Source organism: Podarcis erhardii, assembly GCF_964252035.2.
Source record: "Podarcis erhardii genome assembly, chromosome: 4".
In the NCBI taxonomy this organism is placed as follows: domain Eukaryota; kingdom Metazoa; phylum Chordata; class Lepidosauria; order Squamata; family Lacertidae; genus Podarcis; species Podarcis erhardii.
In genome coordinates, this window is record NC_138508.1 from 20,572,431 (window position 1) to 20,589,077 (window position 16,647).

The 16,647-nt window shown below is 48.1% G+C and overlaps 1 protein-coding gene across 1 annotated transcript in view; it reads right to left on the reverse strand.

Moving 5' to 3' along the window:
• Nucleotides 1-8,375, reverse strand: part of PGR (progesterone receptor) — a 57,318-nt gene extending 48,943 nt beyond the window's left edge. The window contains exon 1 of the mRNA XM_081860212.1: nt 5,814-8,375. Coding sequence (XP_081716338.1) covers nt 5,814-7,354 — 1,541 coding nt within the window. The 5' untranslated portion in view covers nt 7,355-8,375. The remainder of the gene's footprint in view (nt 1-5,813) is intronic.
• Nucleotides 8,376-16,647: the final 8,272 nt, after the last annotated feature.

Here is a 16,647-nt window from a genome sequence, read left to right on the forward strand (position 1 = left end):
GACAGAGTTGTTCCACCTGGCCTTTGGTTTGGAACCAATTTGATTCCTTCCCCCTCTTTCTTTTTTCTTTTTCCTTCTCCTCCTGTGATGAGGCTGCATTTTTATATTTTAATGTTTCAATATTTTAATGTTGTATTTTAATCTTGTTTTTAAGTTGTATTCATTCAACTTGTTTTTATTATTGCTTGTTAGCCGCCCTGAGCCAGGCCTTGGCTGGGGAGGGCGGGGTATAAATAAAAATTATTATTATTAAATGCAGGTCCACCTCCATCAATTAAATCGGAGGTCCGATTTTACGAACAAAAACAAAGCCCTCAAACCACCTACAGACTGTCTCCCTACAGCAGGTTGGGGAACGTCCGGCACTCCAGATGTTTCTGAACAAGTGTGTCCAATGGCCAGGGATCCTGGGAGTTGTAGTTCGGTGACATCTGATGTGCCAAAAGGTTCCCCTTGCCTGCCCTCTGGTCTGTCACTCATGATGCTCATCTGGTACAGTACCTCCTACTAGATGTGAGCCAAGGGAAAGCACCAGGGGAGGAGAGATTTATGGAAGGTAAGATGAAGATGGGGGGGGGGAGCAGCACCCCTCAGCTGTGCAGCCGATTAACATTGAAAACTGCACTGTTCCCCACATGTTGCTGACATGTGTGCTATCCACTATTGGTGTGGGGAACCTTTGGTCTTTGAGATGTCGCTGAACTTATTTGTGCTGTTATCTTCCTCACTGGGTCATGCAAACCACAATTTTGAATAATGCTCTGTATAGCGTTAGGTAGGGGTGCCAGGGATGAATTTGTGGAACCATGGGGATAGTTGCTGAAGAGATTTGGGGCCACCGTTATACAGATTTACAGTGGTACCTTGGGTTAAGAACTTAATTTGTTCTGAGGACAGAAAATAGATGAAGATGGAAAGGAATTGCTGAAACAGTTAATTGAAGTGGAATACAAAAAGGGAGGCGTGAAGAAGTCAATGAAACAAGTGAATGAAAGTTAAGATTGAAAATATTGGAAGTGTTTTTAATTGTTTTTGTTTTGTTTTGTTGATTCAATGTTTTATGTGGTGTTTTTGTTTCTGTTTTTGTATTTTATTATATTGATTTGTTTAATTCTTTTTCTTTCTTTCTTTTTGTAATTTTTAAACTCTTAATAAATATTATTATTATTATTTTTAAAAAGAACTTAATTCATTCTGGAGGTCTGTTCTTAACCTGAAGCACCACTTTAGCTAATGGGGCCTCCTGCTGCCGCTGCGCCGCCACTGCACGATTTCTGTTCTCATCCTGAAGCAAAGTTCTTAACCCGAGGTACTATTTCTGGGGTAGCGGAGTCTGTAACCTGAAGCGTCTGTAACCCGAGGTACCACTGTATAGATGCTTATAGATTCTAAAAAATTTAAGTTTATAAACATATAGCACACTTGCATTTGTCTGTCCTGAATCTTCCTCTGCTGAGTTCCATTTAATGACCCCCACCCAGCATCAAAGAGGGAGAAAAACTTCCCTGTACAGTGGTACCTCAGGTTAAGTACTTAATTCGTTCCGGAGGTCCGTACTTAACCTGAAACTGTTCTTAACTTGAAGCACCACTTTAGCTAATGGGGCCTCCTGCTGCTGCCGCGCCTCCAGAGCCCGATTTCTGTTCTCATCCTGAAGCAAAGTTCTTAACCTGAAGCACTATTTCTGGGTTAGCGGAGTCTGTAACCTGAAGCGTATGTAACCTGAAGCGTATGTAACCTGAGGTACCACTGTATCCATTTTCTATGCACCGTGCATCGTTTCATAAACCAAAATGTTTCCTCCTTCGTTCTGTTACAGTAACGCAACACCAAACCAAAACTGCCTCAAAAATTAAGCACTCCTGAACTTTGCACTCCTGCTGATTAAAAAAAAAGCCTGCCCCCACATGGAGCAAAACCCACTTCAGCCTCACCAAGTTGTATTACCCGAAAGGCAATTCCGCTTTTAAAATGCTCTCAGTGAACAACATACAAAAGCGCTCGCTCCACCAAGCAGTGGCAGAGCACATGAGGCAACAGGCACACACACAGGGTCTGTGTCCCTTTGGCAGGGACGGATTTCCATATAAGCTAAACAAGCTATAGCTTAGGGTTTCCACTCTCGTGGGGGCCCCAAAAAATTTTATAGGAGAAAATAACTGGGCGTACATTTCCAAAATATAAGATTTTTAAAAACCAATAAAATAAAACCTACATACAGCAGCAGTGTTTTGTGTTGTCCTATTAGGTCCATAAATTACCATATACAGTGGTTCCTCGGGTTAAGTACTTAATTCGTTCCAGAGGTCCGTTCTTAAACTGAAGCACCACTTTAGCTAATGGGGCCTCCTGCTGCTGCCGCGCTGCCGGAGCCCGATTTCTGTTCTCATCCTGAAGCCAAGTTCTTAACCTGAAGCACTATTTCTGGGTTAGCAGAGTCTGTAACCTGAAGCGTATGTGACCTGAAGCGTATGTAACCCGAGGGTCCACTGTAGCATATATTCCACACAAAAAACAATGACAATTTGTTGTTGACAAAGGACAGCTGGACATATAAAGGACCCCATTACCTTCAGCAGCTTAGGGCAAGCATAGGCAAACTTGGCCCTCCAGATGTTTTGGGACTACAACTCCTGTCACCCCTGACCACTGGTCCTGTTAGCTAGGGATGATGGGAGTTGTAGTCCCAAAACATCTGGAGGGCCGAGTTTGCCTATGCCTGGCTTAGGGCCTCATCAAAGCTAAATCCAGCCCTGCCCTTTGGAGAACAGAAGACACAGTGGAGACTGCCGTGCTTTAAGAAATAGTGTTTGTTCACCAATTTACACCTTCCGTCTCCATGGAAGAAGTCCAGACCTTACAGCATGCACATTTTCAGAGGCACAAGTACCCTTCACGCTGCTCCCCTCAAAGATGGATCCCAGCCTCTACCCCCTCCTTCTTCCTCCTCCCAGAAATCCCTGCTTCAAAGCTCCATTTCCTGCCCCCTCAAACACACAGTTACCTTTGTGCCACCTGACTCCCCAGGCCAAAGGATGCGTCTATCAAAACCTTTTTTTAAAAAAACAACGCTAACAGATTTGCTCTTCACCCAGCCATCCAGGCTGGTTTGCATAAGCCAGCACAGGAATTCCCTGAATTTCCTCGTCTGGCACAATTCTATATTATCCATATCCCAAAATCCTAGCATTTATTCGTTCCTAGTGTTTAGGGAGACACCCCCTGCCTCCTCCCCCACCACCGTTCTATAAGCAATACATTCTATAGCCCAAGTCATCACCCAGTTTTAACAGAAGCACCCTCAAGTGAGATGTTTGGGTCTCTCCAGCCAAAGATGCATGAAATAGTGTCTTCCAGGGAGGGCCGGCAAGAGCAACATCGCTGACCAAAAAACGACCGCATCCTGTCCTCCACCCACCCACTCACCCACCCCCTGCTTCCTCATGGAAGCGCCATGTTGCACCTCCTTCCTCTCATTAGTAATGAAATATCGCTGTTGTGAAGAAACCTCAAATTAATCAAGCCCTGAGAGATCGCACCATTTACCAACTTCAATGGAGCTTCATCTGAGCTGACCACAAGCAGGCCGGGGGTTGAGTATTGCACAATCTACTTTTGCATGCAGCTTTGCAGTGCGCTTTGATGCTGCCTTCCTTTATAGCCTAGTTTCAAATCATAGAACCTTTTAAGAATATATTCTCCACCAACAAGAAGCAGAAGGGAAGCGGCTTCGTCGGTATGGCTATCTGCTGGCGTATACCTAATGTCCGTGCATTTAATATCCATTGGTGTTAGGCTTCTCTATGTGTCACTTTCCCAGCTGGATTCAAAAACTTTGCTAGTGTAATAACTTTTCAACATTCTTAGCTTCGTGGTTTCTGGTAGTGTCTGATACACATATTTCTAGCATTTATTGCATGTTAAGAACGAATATGGTATTTTTCCTTGTCGGCCGGGAAATGTGCATTTTTGAATTTGAGGTTTTGTGGGAGTGCCAGCTAGCAGACTTTTGAAATGCTCTATCAGGTATTCTTCAGGTGCCGCTCCTCTACGTGTTAATGTTAAATTTCTAACAAAGGCATAGCAATCAGCTAGCTGCACCTGTTTGAATGGTGAGATTTATCCGCTACAATGCTCCGTTATCAGACAAAGCAGTTTTAAGATAAGTTTTGTGAGGTTTAAATGATGCATGGTTTGTCAATCACTGCAAACTCTGAAAAGCGTTCCGGCAATGAACTGCTGTTTATTTACAAACAGTAACTGAAATTCTGAAAACCACCGTTTTGAGGGGAAGCGACATTTGTTACAATTTGAAGAATTATTTGGGGGAAACAGAGAGAATGTGTTTTCAAGAGATAACAGGTCGTACGCCACTCCATAATTGTTACATTTTGCTCACATTGTAGAAACTCTATCCATAAGTGGAAAAACTTAGTCTTAACGGAATGTAGATGTTTTTTGTTTGTGTAGTTTTAATTTGCTACTGGTTTCCCTCCCTTGCAACAAGCAGATCAGGTAGGTTTTGCTAAGGGACAGCGATTGGCCCATGAGACTAACTGAATACTCTAAGCGACTCAAACAAGCTTCTGATAGGGAGCAAAACACATTTCAATTTGCTTTTTGCTTTTTTTAAAAAAAAAAAGAAAGGAAATGTCAAAGAGAAGCAGCGAAAGTATTATTTCAAAGAGGACTAATGCATAGCAGTTAAGTGGCACTCTGGAAAGTGAAACTGTTGTGCAGGGCAGTAAGAGGCTGTAATTATTAGTGCCCTGTATTTCAAATATGTGTTTAAATCAGTACAATCATAGACTTGTTTCCTCAGCTATCGCCTATCAGTGGGGAATAATTGCCAGTGATTTTAATGCAGCTAAAGCAATGCAATTAGCTATAATGAAAATCAGCGCAATGGAATATGATGATTCGCACTCTGTCCTACCAGGCCCTCCCCCTGTTCTGCTCCACTGAAGGAGCCGATCACAGGACCGTGTGTAAGTTGTAGAGCTGCAAGCTTTAAATGGTTGATTAATCAGTTTATGAACCCTGATTGCTCCAGTCAAAAGGGAGAGGAAAGACCCTTGCTTGAGGCTTTGGAAAGCCAGTGCCAGCCAGCTAGCTTCGGTAAGCAGTACTCATAAACAACACCCCATGCCCGCCCTTCTGTCTCAGGTGGGGCTGCTTAAATCACTAAGTCAATGAGTTCAGTGCATTTTTAAAAATTTTTCGACAGTGCAGATATTTCATAGAGCAGAAAAGCAAAATACTGAATAGAGTTTTTTGGAGGGGTTTATTTACAGAACCTATCAGTTTTCTGAAACTTCTTTCTACATCTGCAGAAGGCACCCAGGTTGCAGTTTTCTGCACAGATGGTTTTACAATCGACTTCATAGTGGAAAGATGAGAGATCGGACTCAGTACTCAGATGATAAGGGAGTCAGAGTTTTTTCTCTCTTTCTTTTTCTTTTTATAAAGAATACCGTTATTTATTTGCACGAATTACCTGCTGTTTAAACCCAACCGTCTTTAAACCGCGCACAAAGAGTGCAGCACAAGGAAAACAAAGTAAGTCGAAACTATAATATCACGTATGTTTGCAACAGCCCCCTCAATTCCTATTTTTAGAAAGCTACCACGGGGCGGAATTTTGATCAAGGCCCCACAGCCACCTTTTTGGCCATAACTGGAACACTGACTCACCTCAAAAATTATCTCACTGGCCCTAATAATTTTGCCAAGCTCCACCTAAACGTCACTTTTTAAAACAAAAACAACCCCCGCCCCCGCGCGCCCCAAATAGAGACTGGAACAACTCCTACCTTAGATAACTCAGATAGGGCGTGAAGAACTGAGGCAAGCCGTCTCTGAGGCCCGCGAACTGCTGCGGAGCGTGCAGGGCAAGCGGCTGGTAGAGGACCGGAGGCTGCGCGCCCGACGTGGAGGGCAAACTGAGGCTGTCCCTCTGCGCCCCGCAGCTGGTGGAGGCTCTGCACGGCGCTGGTCCGTATGGGCCACCGGGGGCGGCGTCTGCAGCAGCAGCCGCAGCCTCTGCTTTGTAGAGAAAGGACTCGAACGAGGAACAGGGCGCCTCGGGAATGCCGCCCGTGCCATTCTTGGGCACAGGAGGAAGCGGGCTTGGAACCACGCTCGGAGGCGCGTAGTCTGAGCAAGGCATCGCTGGCCCTGCTGCTCCTGCTGCTGCTGCTGCTGCCGTCGGCGGCGGCTGCAAACTTTTGGCAGCCGAGTAAGAGCCGCTGCCGCTGCCGCTGCCGCCGCCGCCGCCGCCGCCGCTGTTGTTCTTAGCCGACGCAACCACCAGGCTTTCTTCCTTGATCCTGAGGTTGCGCTGAAAATCCCCGACGGAGCCGAAGGCGTAAGGCAGCTGCGGCGGCTGCCCGTCTCTGGCCGAGTAAATGTGGTTTGTAAAATCCTGGAGGGTGCAAACGGACGGCGAGAGCGGGGTGCTCGCTTGCACGCCGAAGGGGAGCATTTCCTCGTACTCGTCCACGTCCAGCAGCTGCCGGGTCCTGGCGGCTACGTACGCCTGGTTGAGAGGGAGGATGGGCAGGTTGAACAGGTCGTGGGCGCTGGGCTGCTCAGCAGCCGCGACCCCCGGGTGCCCCTCGGGAGAAGCCTGGTTGCCGCCGCTGGAGGAGGCGGCGGCGGCGGCGGCGCCGTCCGATTCCTGCTCCGTCGAGCTCCGCTTTGCGAAGCCCTGCTCCCTGGAAAACGCCGAGGCGGCGGATCCTGGCACCTTGCCCTTCGGACTTTTGAAAGGAGGCCCGTCCGCATCTTTGAATGTCTTCCAGTGGGAAGAAGAGGCGACAACCGGAGAAGGTGACGTCGGCGCCTGAGGCAGCGAAGAGGCGTTTGCTGGCGCGTCCTCGCTTTGCCCGTCGGGGCGGCGGCTCATCTGCGCGCCGGAGAACTCGGGGATGTCCGAGCCAAAGAAAGGCCACGTCGAGGGGCTCTCCGTGTTGCCTTGGCTGGAGGAGGGCGCCAGGAAAGTGTCCAGGACCCGGTCCAAGACGTCTTTGTCCACTGGGGATCCGCAGCCGTCCCGGAGCGAGGAGGAATCGCCGCCTTTCCTCTCTTCCGCCTCCTCATTCGGGGGGCACGACTGCTGCTCGTGATCGTCTTCGTCCTCTTCTTCCCTCTCCTCCTCGTCCTCTTCTTCTTCCTCCTCGTCGCTGCTTCTGGGATACAGCAGCCCGTCCAGAGACAGGTCTATGGCTTCCACCGTCTCCCGTCGGGCAAAGGGGCCGCGATCGGAGAGGAGGGGCGCCTGAAGAAGGTCCGCTCGATCCCGGATCGCGGTGGCGGAAGCAGACAGCTCCCTGGCATCCGCCTTCGTTTTCATTTCGCTTATGAGTAACCCTGAAGTTCGACGGGGCGGGCAAACGGATCCGAAAGTAGCGGCGGCGGCGGTGGTGCGGCTCGGCGGCTAAGCAGTGAGGGCACCGGCCTCTCCGAGGCTCCCTTTGCACATCTTGATTCCCCTTCGGGCGGTATTTGGATTCTCCTCTGTCAAATTTGCCCGGCGTGGCTCAGCGCCAGCTGCTGCACTTCTCCTGTGGGAGAGGAGAAAACGTAACTCCAGCTCTGTTTCCTCCCAGGAAGAGAAGAGGGCTTGGAAGAGAATCCGCGCGGAGGCGAGGGCGCAGAAGTTTCCCAACGCTGCTTTGCATCCAGCCGCCGCTCCGCTTTTGCAAGCAGATCTCTGTGCTGAGGTTCCTCGAACTCTCTGCACACAGACACACACGCCCCCAAACCACACCCCCTTTGTAGCTGTATTTTGCGAAGGCAGAACCCAGATGGCAGCAGGTGCTGCAACAAGTGGGGGGGGGGAGCGCACGAGGCGCCGTGCAGAGCTCGGGACAGTCTGCTGCGGCCGCGTCGTGAATAAAATAAAATAAAAATCCCTACCCTCCGGGCAGGGCGCAACTAGGGCTCCACGCGTCGGTCCCCTGCGCGCCTGGGGTTGGGAGACCAGGGAATTTCTCCTTTCCCCTCCCCTCCGGTGCGAACGTTCCCTCTGGCCTCCGGGTGCAGATGCGTAATTGCGCGCGCGCGCGCTCTCCCTCGCTTTGCCTGCACCGGTCCGCCGAGCAACAGGCAGCCAAAGGGGTCAGCCCAAACCCGGCGACCTGCGTTGGGAATGAGGGTCAGCAAACTGCTGGAACTCCTTCCACCCACCCCGGTCCTGCCAGCTTGCCTGCCTGCAGATGAGCCCGAGCTCCGCGCTGCCTCCTGGTGGCCAAGCCCTGGTTCTGGGCTTTGGACGCGCTGGCTGCCAGCGAAGGTGCACGGATCCCGCAGACTCTGGGTCCTGCTTCCTTCTAGCTCCTCCTCCTCCTCCTGGTGATCTCCGCACATGCACACAGTCGCAGTGGCGTAGCGTGGGGGGTGCAGGGGGGGCCGGCCGCACCGGGCGCAACATCTGGGGTTAGGGCAAATCCACGGGTTAGGGGGCGCAAATCCACGGGTTAGGGGGCGCAAATTACTTGCCTTGCCCCGGGTGCTGACAACCCACGCTACGCCACTGCACAGTCGTTAGCTGTTTCCCCTACCCACTCCCCCCCCCAATCTCTTTTCTGCATCTCCAGGATATGGGGGTTCTTCTTAGAAACCCACTGTGGCAGCCACTCCAGTATCAGAGCAGTGCAAGGTTCCAGAGCGTTTCAGGCACTTTGCCCAGCGTTTGGTTTCCTTGGAAAGAAGCAAGGGGGGATTTTTTTTGCCCTGCTGTGCATAGAGAACCCTTTTTTGTAAAGTTGTGGGATCAAAGTTCATTACACTAATGCACTGTTAAGAAATGCAGAAATATAAAAGGATTAAACAGGCAAGGTCCTCTGTTGCAATTTGCAAGATCTCATCTGGGAGAGTATGAAGGCGGACATGGATTGTGTGTCAGCATTGCAAGTATATGGCATGAGTTAATGCAATAGTGAATAATTATTAGGAAACAGGTTAGTAATAGACACTGGCGGAGGGAGTGCGTGCGGTGGGTGCCTTGCCCCGGATGCACAACATGTGCACCGCTCCAGGTGTCAGAGCAGCTGGCTCCACCTCTGGAAATAGATCATGAGAATTTTGATTTCTCAGATCTTTATGTGTGTCTTATTATATCCTGCACATGCACAAAACAAAAACAATTTTTTTTTAAAAAAAAAGAACTTACGTAACAGTAATGACAGTAAATAAACTAGTTTTCTGCAGCATGAAATTTGTCTATCTGTAGGTGGAGTCATACTTTTCTGTTAGAAACAGAACCAATCAAATTTATAAGATTGAAGTTGTTCCACTAGGGCAAGGGACTTCCTCTCCCTGATCTCCCCCTCTGCAAATCTGTGGTGGATTGTTGGGGTGATTTACGGGGCTGTGTGCTGTCGAAAGTGGCACCTCTGTGTCATGTTTTCCCTTTGCCTTTTTATAACGTGCAGTGAAAACTTTCCTTATGTCTTATGCCATCATGTTGTGCACTTCCTCCAATTCCACCAGCGACAGAAAAAAGAGGAAAGAGACTGGAGAACATACATTCTATACTTCACTATACCTTGTTGCAAGGAAGCCCTTGATGCGAAACAGCCATTTGCAGTCTAGACATTAGTCCTACATGTGGATAGCTGTATCATGAGCCCCGAGACATTGCCGGGCTTGGGCTTGGATTGGCAGTCTGTGGTCAATGAGGAGAGGGAGGAGAAGGATCAGATGGGGGCTGAGAACAGGGAACAGAGGCTGGAAGGGGTAGCAGTCTAGATGGGGAGGCAGGAATTATCCTGGGGAGAGGATAATACCCAGTGGAGTCTGGGGAGGGTATCAACCAACCTTTGTAAACAGCGGAAGTGGACTCAGAAGGGCCCAGGAAGTGCTTCTTCCACCAGGAACACACTCAACATATTCCATGGACACCTGCATCCTTGACATTCCCACAAGGCAGAGGGAGTAAGCTTGCCCTCCGCATTAAAAGCTTGGTGTGTCAGCGTGTTGGGACAACTTCATTGTTTCCATGCAGTTCTGAATGCCCTGCTCTAATCTTGGACTTCTTAAACCCAGATTCCTGCTTCTAGCTTAGCCAGTCACACTGTTCCTGTTGCCTATGTTAATTCACACTGTAATGGAGAATGCTTCACTTACCTAAGTTAAACTTTTTAAAGCCTACAATTCATTCTTATCATGAAGTTGCACATCTACATGATGGACTCAACAACTAGCTGATTCAACCAACTTAGCATGTGTGCTATTCTCTGTTTGCAGTACGATCTGGAGTGTGTCACTGGGCATTTGCTGAATGTTGCCATTTTCCAGGGGCAATTAGTGGATTTTCTACTAAAGGTAAAGGTAAAGGGACCCCTGACTGTTAGGTCCAGTCACGGATGACTCTGGGGTTGAGGCGCTCATCTCGCTTTATTGGTCGAGGGAGCCGGCGTTTGTCCGCAGACAGCTTCTGGGTCATGTGGCCAGCATAACTAAGCCGCTTCTGGCAAAACCAGAGCAGCGTACGGAAACACCGTTTACCTTCCCGCTGGAGCGGTACCTAATTATCTACTTGTACTTTGTACTACTTGTACTTTGACATGCTTTCAAACTGCTAGGTTGGCAGGAGCAGGGACCGAGCAACGGGAGCTCACCCTGTTGCAGGGATTCGAACCACCGACCTTCTGATCAGCAAGTCCTAGGCTCTGTGGTTTAACCCACAGCGCCACCCGCATCCCTGGATTTTCTACTCTTGCACAACAAACCCACTCGCCCCAAAATGGACCTTTTTGCAAGGAAAGCAGCGGAAAAATGCAGCGGGAATTGTGGGGTAACAATGGATGGATGCATCATATAACCAGCCATAAACATATAAAAAGGAAAGCTCAATAAACAGCTGGTGTCATATAAACTCCCCGCGAATTTTGTACAAATAGATCTGGATGAATGCTCAAAAAACAGATTGTCTGGAAGCAACCACAGATTCTCCCTCCTACCTTTTAATAGTTGCTTTCATGGGGCTCTAGCCTGCCTCAGGCAAAGTTTATCGCTCTGTCTCCTGTAAATCATGTCCCAGATTTTTTAAGGGATACGTTGTGTGTTTGTATGGTATTCAACCAATTCGGTGGTTCAATGGAATATGCCTAGCCTGAGCCGCAGACTTGGAGAGGAGACCACCAGACACTGAAGCACAATTCATTGCATGCCAGCTTCTGATACTTGTTTTCTCCCATTTAGTTCCAGCAAAGGGGAGGTGGTCTGCTAGGTCTGTGTTTCCCAACCGGGGGCCATAGGGCTCTCTGGGGGACCCCAGGATATTCCAAGGGGGCCACAGGTGGACATTACATAAATGGGGGACATGAAACTAGGGGGCCACAGAGGGAAGTGAGAAGAAAAGAAATCATTTTTAAAAGAATCCTGATTGGCTATCTGCTTAGCCAATCACAAGCAGGTAAGGGGGCGGGCCCACCAGGTGGCAGCCAACCAGGGGGCAGCCAAGTGCTTCTTTTTGCCACATGCATTTTCTTGGCACAGTCTTGATTGGTTTCCATGGGAAGAGGGCGACCACTGAGGCTCCTGTTTTGACCATTGCTTGTAGCTGCCACCAGTGCTGGGCCAGGTGGCAGCCGGGGCCTGACTCCGCAAGGCATGGGGCGAAATCCACCCCAGCGCCTAGCTGAGCAGGGTCATCTAGTTCTGCTGAGTTTCATCCAGTAAATAACTAAGTGCCTACTCAGAAGAAAGCCACACTGAGTTCAGTGGGCCTTACTCCCAGGTAAAGGTGGGGGGGGGGCTATAGTGTTTTATCTAGGCAGCCAGGGCTCCTCCAGATTACAATATCTTTTTCACCAGGTCAGTGAGGACCACTTGCTTTTTAAAATTCTCCCATACAGTGGTACCTCGGGTTAAGTACTTAATTCGTTCCAGAGGTCCATTCTTAACCTGAAACTGTTCTTAACCTGAAGCACCACTTTAGCTAACGGGGCCTCCTGCTGCTGCCGTGCTGCCGGGCCACGATTTCTGTTCTTATCCTGAAGGAAAGTTCTTAACCTGAAGCACTATTTCTAGGTTAGCAGAGTGTGTAACCTGAAGCGTATGTAACCCAAGGTACCACTGTATATATATATATAACTCCCTTGCACCTTTTGCAGACCCCCCCCCAAGTGTCCCTATTTTCCAGGGACAGTCCTGGATTTACAGAAGTCATCCCAGTTTCTGATTTGATCCCAGAATGTCCTGCTTTTCCTTCGGACGTCATTATTTTCACCAAAGAAATGTTGAAGGGTATGGAGTTATCCGACCCCCGAGCCATCTGAAGGCAGCCCTGTATAGGGAAATTTCTTTAATGTTTAATTATGTTTTTATATATGTTGGAAGCCACCCAGAGTGGGCGGGGTATAAATAGTAAAATTTTTATGCGATACGACGTCCCTATGTTCATGGGAGAAATGTTGGAGGGTATCCTTTTGGACTGTTATCTGTAGGTTTTCCCCTCTGTGTCAAATAAATGTTGTTTACTTTTTATAATACATGGAAGATGGATCTCGCTTGGGAGGTTCTGGACTCTCCTTCCTTGGAGGTTTCTAAGCAGAGGTTGGACGGCCATCTATCATGGATGCTTTAGCCGAGTTTCCTGCATTGCTGGGAGTTGCACTAGAAAGATGACCATTGGAGTTCATTCCAGCTCTATGATTCTATGTTTTTCTGTTCAGCAACATTTCATTATGTTCCTGCCATTTTATGTAATTGTAAATAGCTACCTTTCTACCGGTAGGATGGGCTGGGGGGGGGGGGACACAGGAAGGAAACAAGGTCAGAAGGGGGCAACAGTTTGGAAAAGGTTGGGAAATACTGTGGTAGATCATTAGGCTGTTTTGGTTCTCTCATTTCCCCTCATAATGTTTTTTTGCAAGCCTTGGGGTTCTCCCAGGTCTACCTATACCTCCCTCTTGTGTGTGGATGACAAAGCTTGGGCTGCATAAGCACCCGCACACAGAAAACGGGTTCTCTATTAGTATATAGAAGATATTTATCTCTCTCCTTTCTACTCCTTCCAAGGTGGCTATTAAGCACCCAGGGCACATCATATTGTTCAATCTAGCCAATGGCCGCGCTCCTTTAACAAAGGACATCGGGTCTTGTTTCACGCGGCATCACAACAACGTGAGACAACGGAACACAAAACGAGGACTGTGTTCTCTGTAGCTTCTTCTCCACAGACAAGACTATTTTAAGCTGAAAGGTACATTTCAGTATTTCCTTTCTAAGCAAGCTGAAGACATTTCCCCAGCTCTGAGCAGCATAAGAGCTTTTCTCAAATCGGCCCTGGAAAGATCAGCTAATAATGTTCTAGGACGAGATGAAACTTTCATTAAATACCTGGCTGATTCTTCACTAGTAGATCTTGTGGCTAGAGCATAGATTGAATGAAGATGCTGGTTGGTTTTTCACACACACACACACACACACACACACACACAGGGGGGGACTTTTATTTATTTTAAATCTAGCATGGGGAACTGCTGGCCCTCCAGATTTTGTTGAATTCCAACTCCCATCATCCGTGATCCACAGTTCTGAGGGCTGTGGCTGATGGAAGTTTCCACATCCCTGTTCTAGGCAAACAACTTATAGGAAAACCATATATTTGACAACTGGAACTACTTTCTGGGCCAAAGTGGGCATTGTAAGAACATTTGACTGTTTTTCTTGGGAGGGGGGTGGATCTCCAGAAGTCTGTCCTGAGCTGCATGTGGCTTTCAGTCGAAAATTAAAATAAATGTATGTATTGGAAGAAGGGCTTTTTTCAGCCGTAACTCACCAGAACTCAGTTCTGGCACCTCTCAGGTGTGCGCCATTGCCTTTATAAAAGAACTGTTCATTGTGAGCTCCAGCACCTCTTTTTCTAGAAAAATAGCACAGATTGGAAGTGTTCCTACTTCTGAACACCAGTTGAATGTGTCCACCCTCCAGAAACGCCTAAGATACTTTTAAAGACTTCATTCTCCAAGTAAGATGGATCATAAAACTCTCATATTTCAGAAATAAGACCTGCTTGTAAACTTCAGATTTTGCTAGGATTCAGAGTGTTTCCAAACACAATAGATGGATGATGTTCCATCTGCAGCTAGCCATATCACATTCAAATGTGTGTGTTTTTCAGCCATCCAAGCCAAAAAGCAGATTCCCCAAGTTTCAATGTGTTCAGATTTGCTTGTGGGACATTTCACTGTGTAGGCTGCGTTGAGAAAAACAAGTAATTCATCAACTGCAAGTGTCTATGCAATGATTTGCAGCTGGCTCCTGCCAGGATGAATCTTGCAAACTCCCCACACAGCAGTCTTCTTAATAGTATTTATATATATATATAAAGTAAAGGTTAAAATCTCAACCTGGAGATTCTAGGTCAGACCTAGAGGTCTGGGAACCCTAGCCCAATTCCCTACTGTTCTTCCGCCACACCCACCTTGGGTGTTCTTGCCTGGAGGTTCTTGGTCTCTTATAATGCCTCTTCCTTCTGTGGATAGAGGACAGAGAGAGAAAGTGTGAGTAGGAACAATTGTACAGAGGTAAAATTTACATTCTCTGCTCCACCCACTTTTGCAACTGGCCCTGTTCGCCACCAGCATGTGGGGGGAAACGAATCAGCCTGAATAAGATTCCCTACCCTTGGTCTAAAAACATCACCATCATTTTAAAATGTATAGTTTATGACATAGCTCTATTTCAGCCTTTAAAGGTAAAGGGACCCCTGACCATTAGACCCAGTCGTGACCGACTCTGGGGTTGCAGCGCTCATCTCGCTTTATTGGCCGAGGGAGCCAACGTACAGCTTCTAGGTCAAGTGGCCAGCATGACTAAGCCGCTTTTGGCAAACCAGAGCAGCACAGAGAAACGCCGTTTACCTTCCCGCTGGAGCAGTACCTATTTATCTACTTGCACTTTGATGTGCTTTCGAACTGCTAGGTTGGCAGGAGCTGGGACCGAGCAACAGGAGCTCACCCCTTTGCGGGATTCGAACCGCTGACCTTCTGATCCGCAAGCCCTAGGCTCTGTGGTTTAACCCATAGCACCACCTGCGTCCCTTTCTCAGCCTTTACATTTTTTTACATTTAAATTTTTTTTTGACAGAAACAAACCCCGCAAAGTGAAACCCAAGTGAAATAAAGTCAAAATCCCACTTTTAATTGTATTTTATTTACACTTTATTAAATCTGCAAAGCAGATTCTGGAAATGATTTGGGGATCTGGGGAATATTTCAGAGCAGCATCTTATCAAAAACAGGGAGGTGAATGTGACATGTTGAAGGACTGAGCAAGACCCATAAATCTCCCAGATGATGAACAGAAGACTGAATGATTTATAAATAGTGCCCTGGAGTAGTTTTGAAAATCATTGAAAGGAAGAAAAAAATGGAAGCAGAAAAATGCTATTTACATGCGTTCAGCAGCTATGGCCCCTTTCGGACAAAGATGACTTCGCCACTACTCCATGCTCTGGTAATTTACAGACTGGATTATTCCAACACACTCTATGTAGGGCTGCCCTTGAAGACAACTCTGAAACTTCAATTTGTCCAAAATGCAGCAGCCAAAATGTTGGCTGGGCTTTCACTTCAAGAATGAGTTTGTTACTGATAAACAGGATGCTAGCGATGCTTTTAAAATGTGTGTGCTTTGGTCCTAGAATTGCTATTCATCACCTTCCAACTTCCTGTCCTCTGAGGCTGAAGCTCAGAATCAGAGGCAGAGATGCATGTTGGCCATAGCTGTCAGCTTTTGCCTTTTCTTGCAAGGAATCCTATTCGGAATAAGGGAATTTCCCTTTAAAAAAGAGAACAGTTGACAGCTATGATGTTGGCTGCAGACGAGGGCACAGATTTCTATGTCACTAAGGAAGGGTGAATCCATCAGTTTTGCTTTCTATCAACTTCTCAGAGTGTGTGTGAGTGTCTGAGGGCCCTGCTCTTGCCGCTTACCATCTACCTGGCCCAGGGCGGGGCCTGAAGCCTCACAGGGACTGCTGCGCTCCGCTGCCGAGGAGGACTCTCCTGTGTGAGTGTCTGAGGGCCCTGCTCCTTCCTGCCACTCACCATCTGGCCCAGGGCGGGGCCTGAAGCCTCACAGGGACTGCTGCGCTCTGCTGCCCAGGAGGACTCTCCTGTGTGAGTGTCTGAGGGCCCTGCTCTTGCCGCTTACCATCTACCTGGCCCAGGGCGGGGCCTGAAGCCTCACAGGGACTGCTGCGCTCTGCTGCCCAGGAGGACTCGCCTGTGTGGGTGTCTGAGGGCCCTGCTCTTGCCACTTACCATCTACCTGGCCCAGGGCGGGGCCTGAAGCCTCATAAGGACTGCTGCGCTCTGCTGCCCAGGAGGACTCTCCTGTGTGAGTGTCTGAGGGCCCTGCTCCTTCCTGCCACTTACCACCTGGCCCAGGGCGGGGCCTGATGGGCCTCACTAGGACAGTTGCTGTTACTGCTGGAGGGGTGCAGAGTGCTTTTAAAATGTTTTTTAAAAATTCTTTTGAATTTTTTTGTATGTGGGGTGGGTGGGGGTGGGATGGATGTTTATTGGGCCTGGGAATTTGTTTGATTTTACGTTTTTGTAATTTTTACTGTTTTTTGTTTGTATTGTTTTATTGGGGTTTTTTTAAAGGTGTTATTTTGTTCTTAAGGGG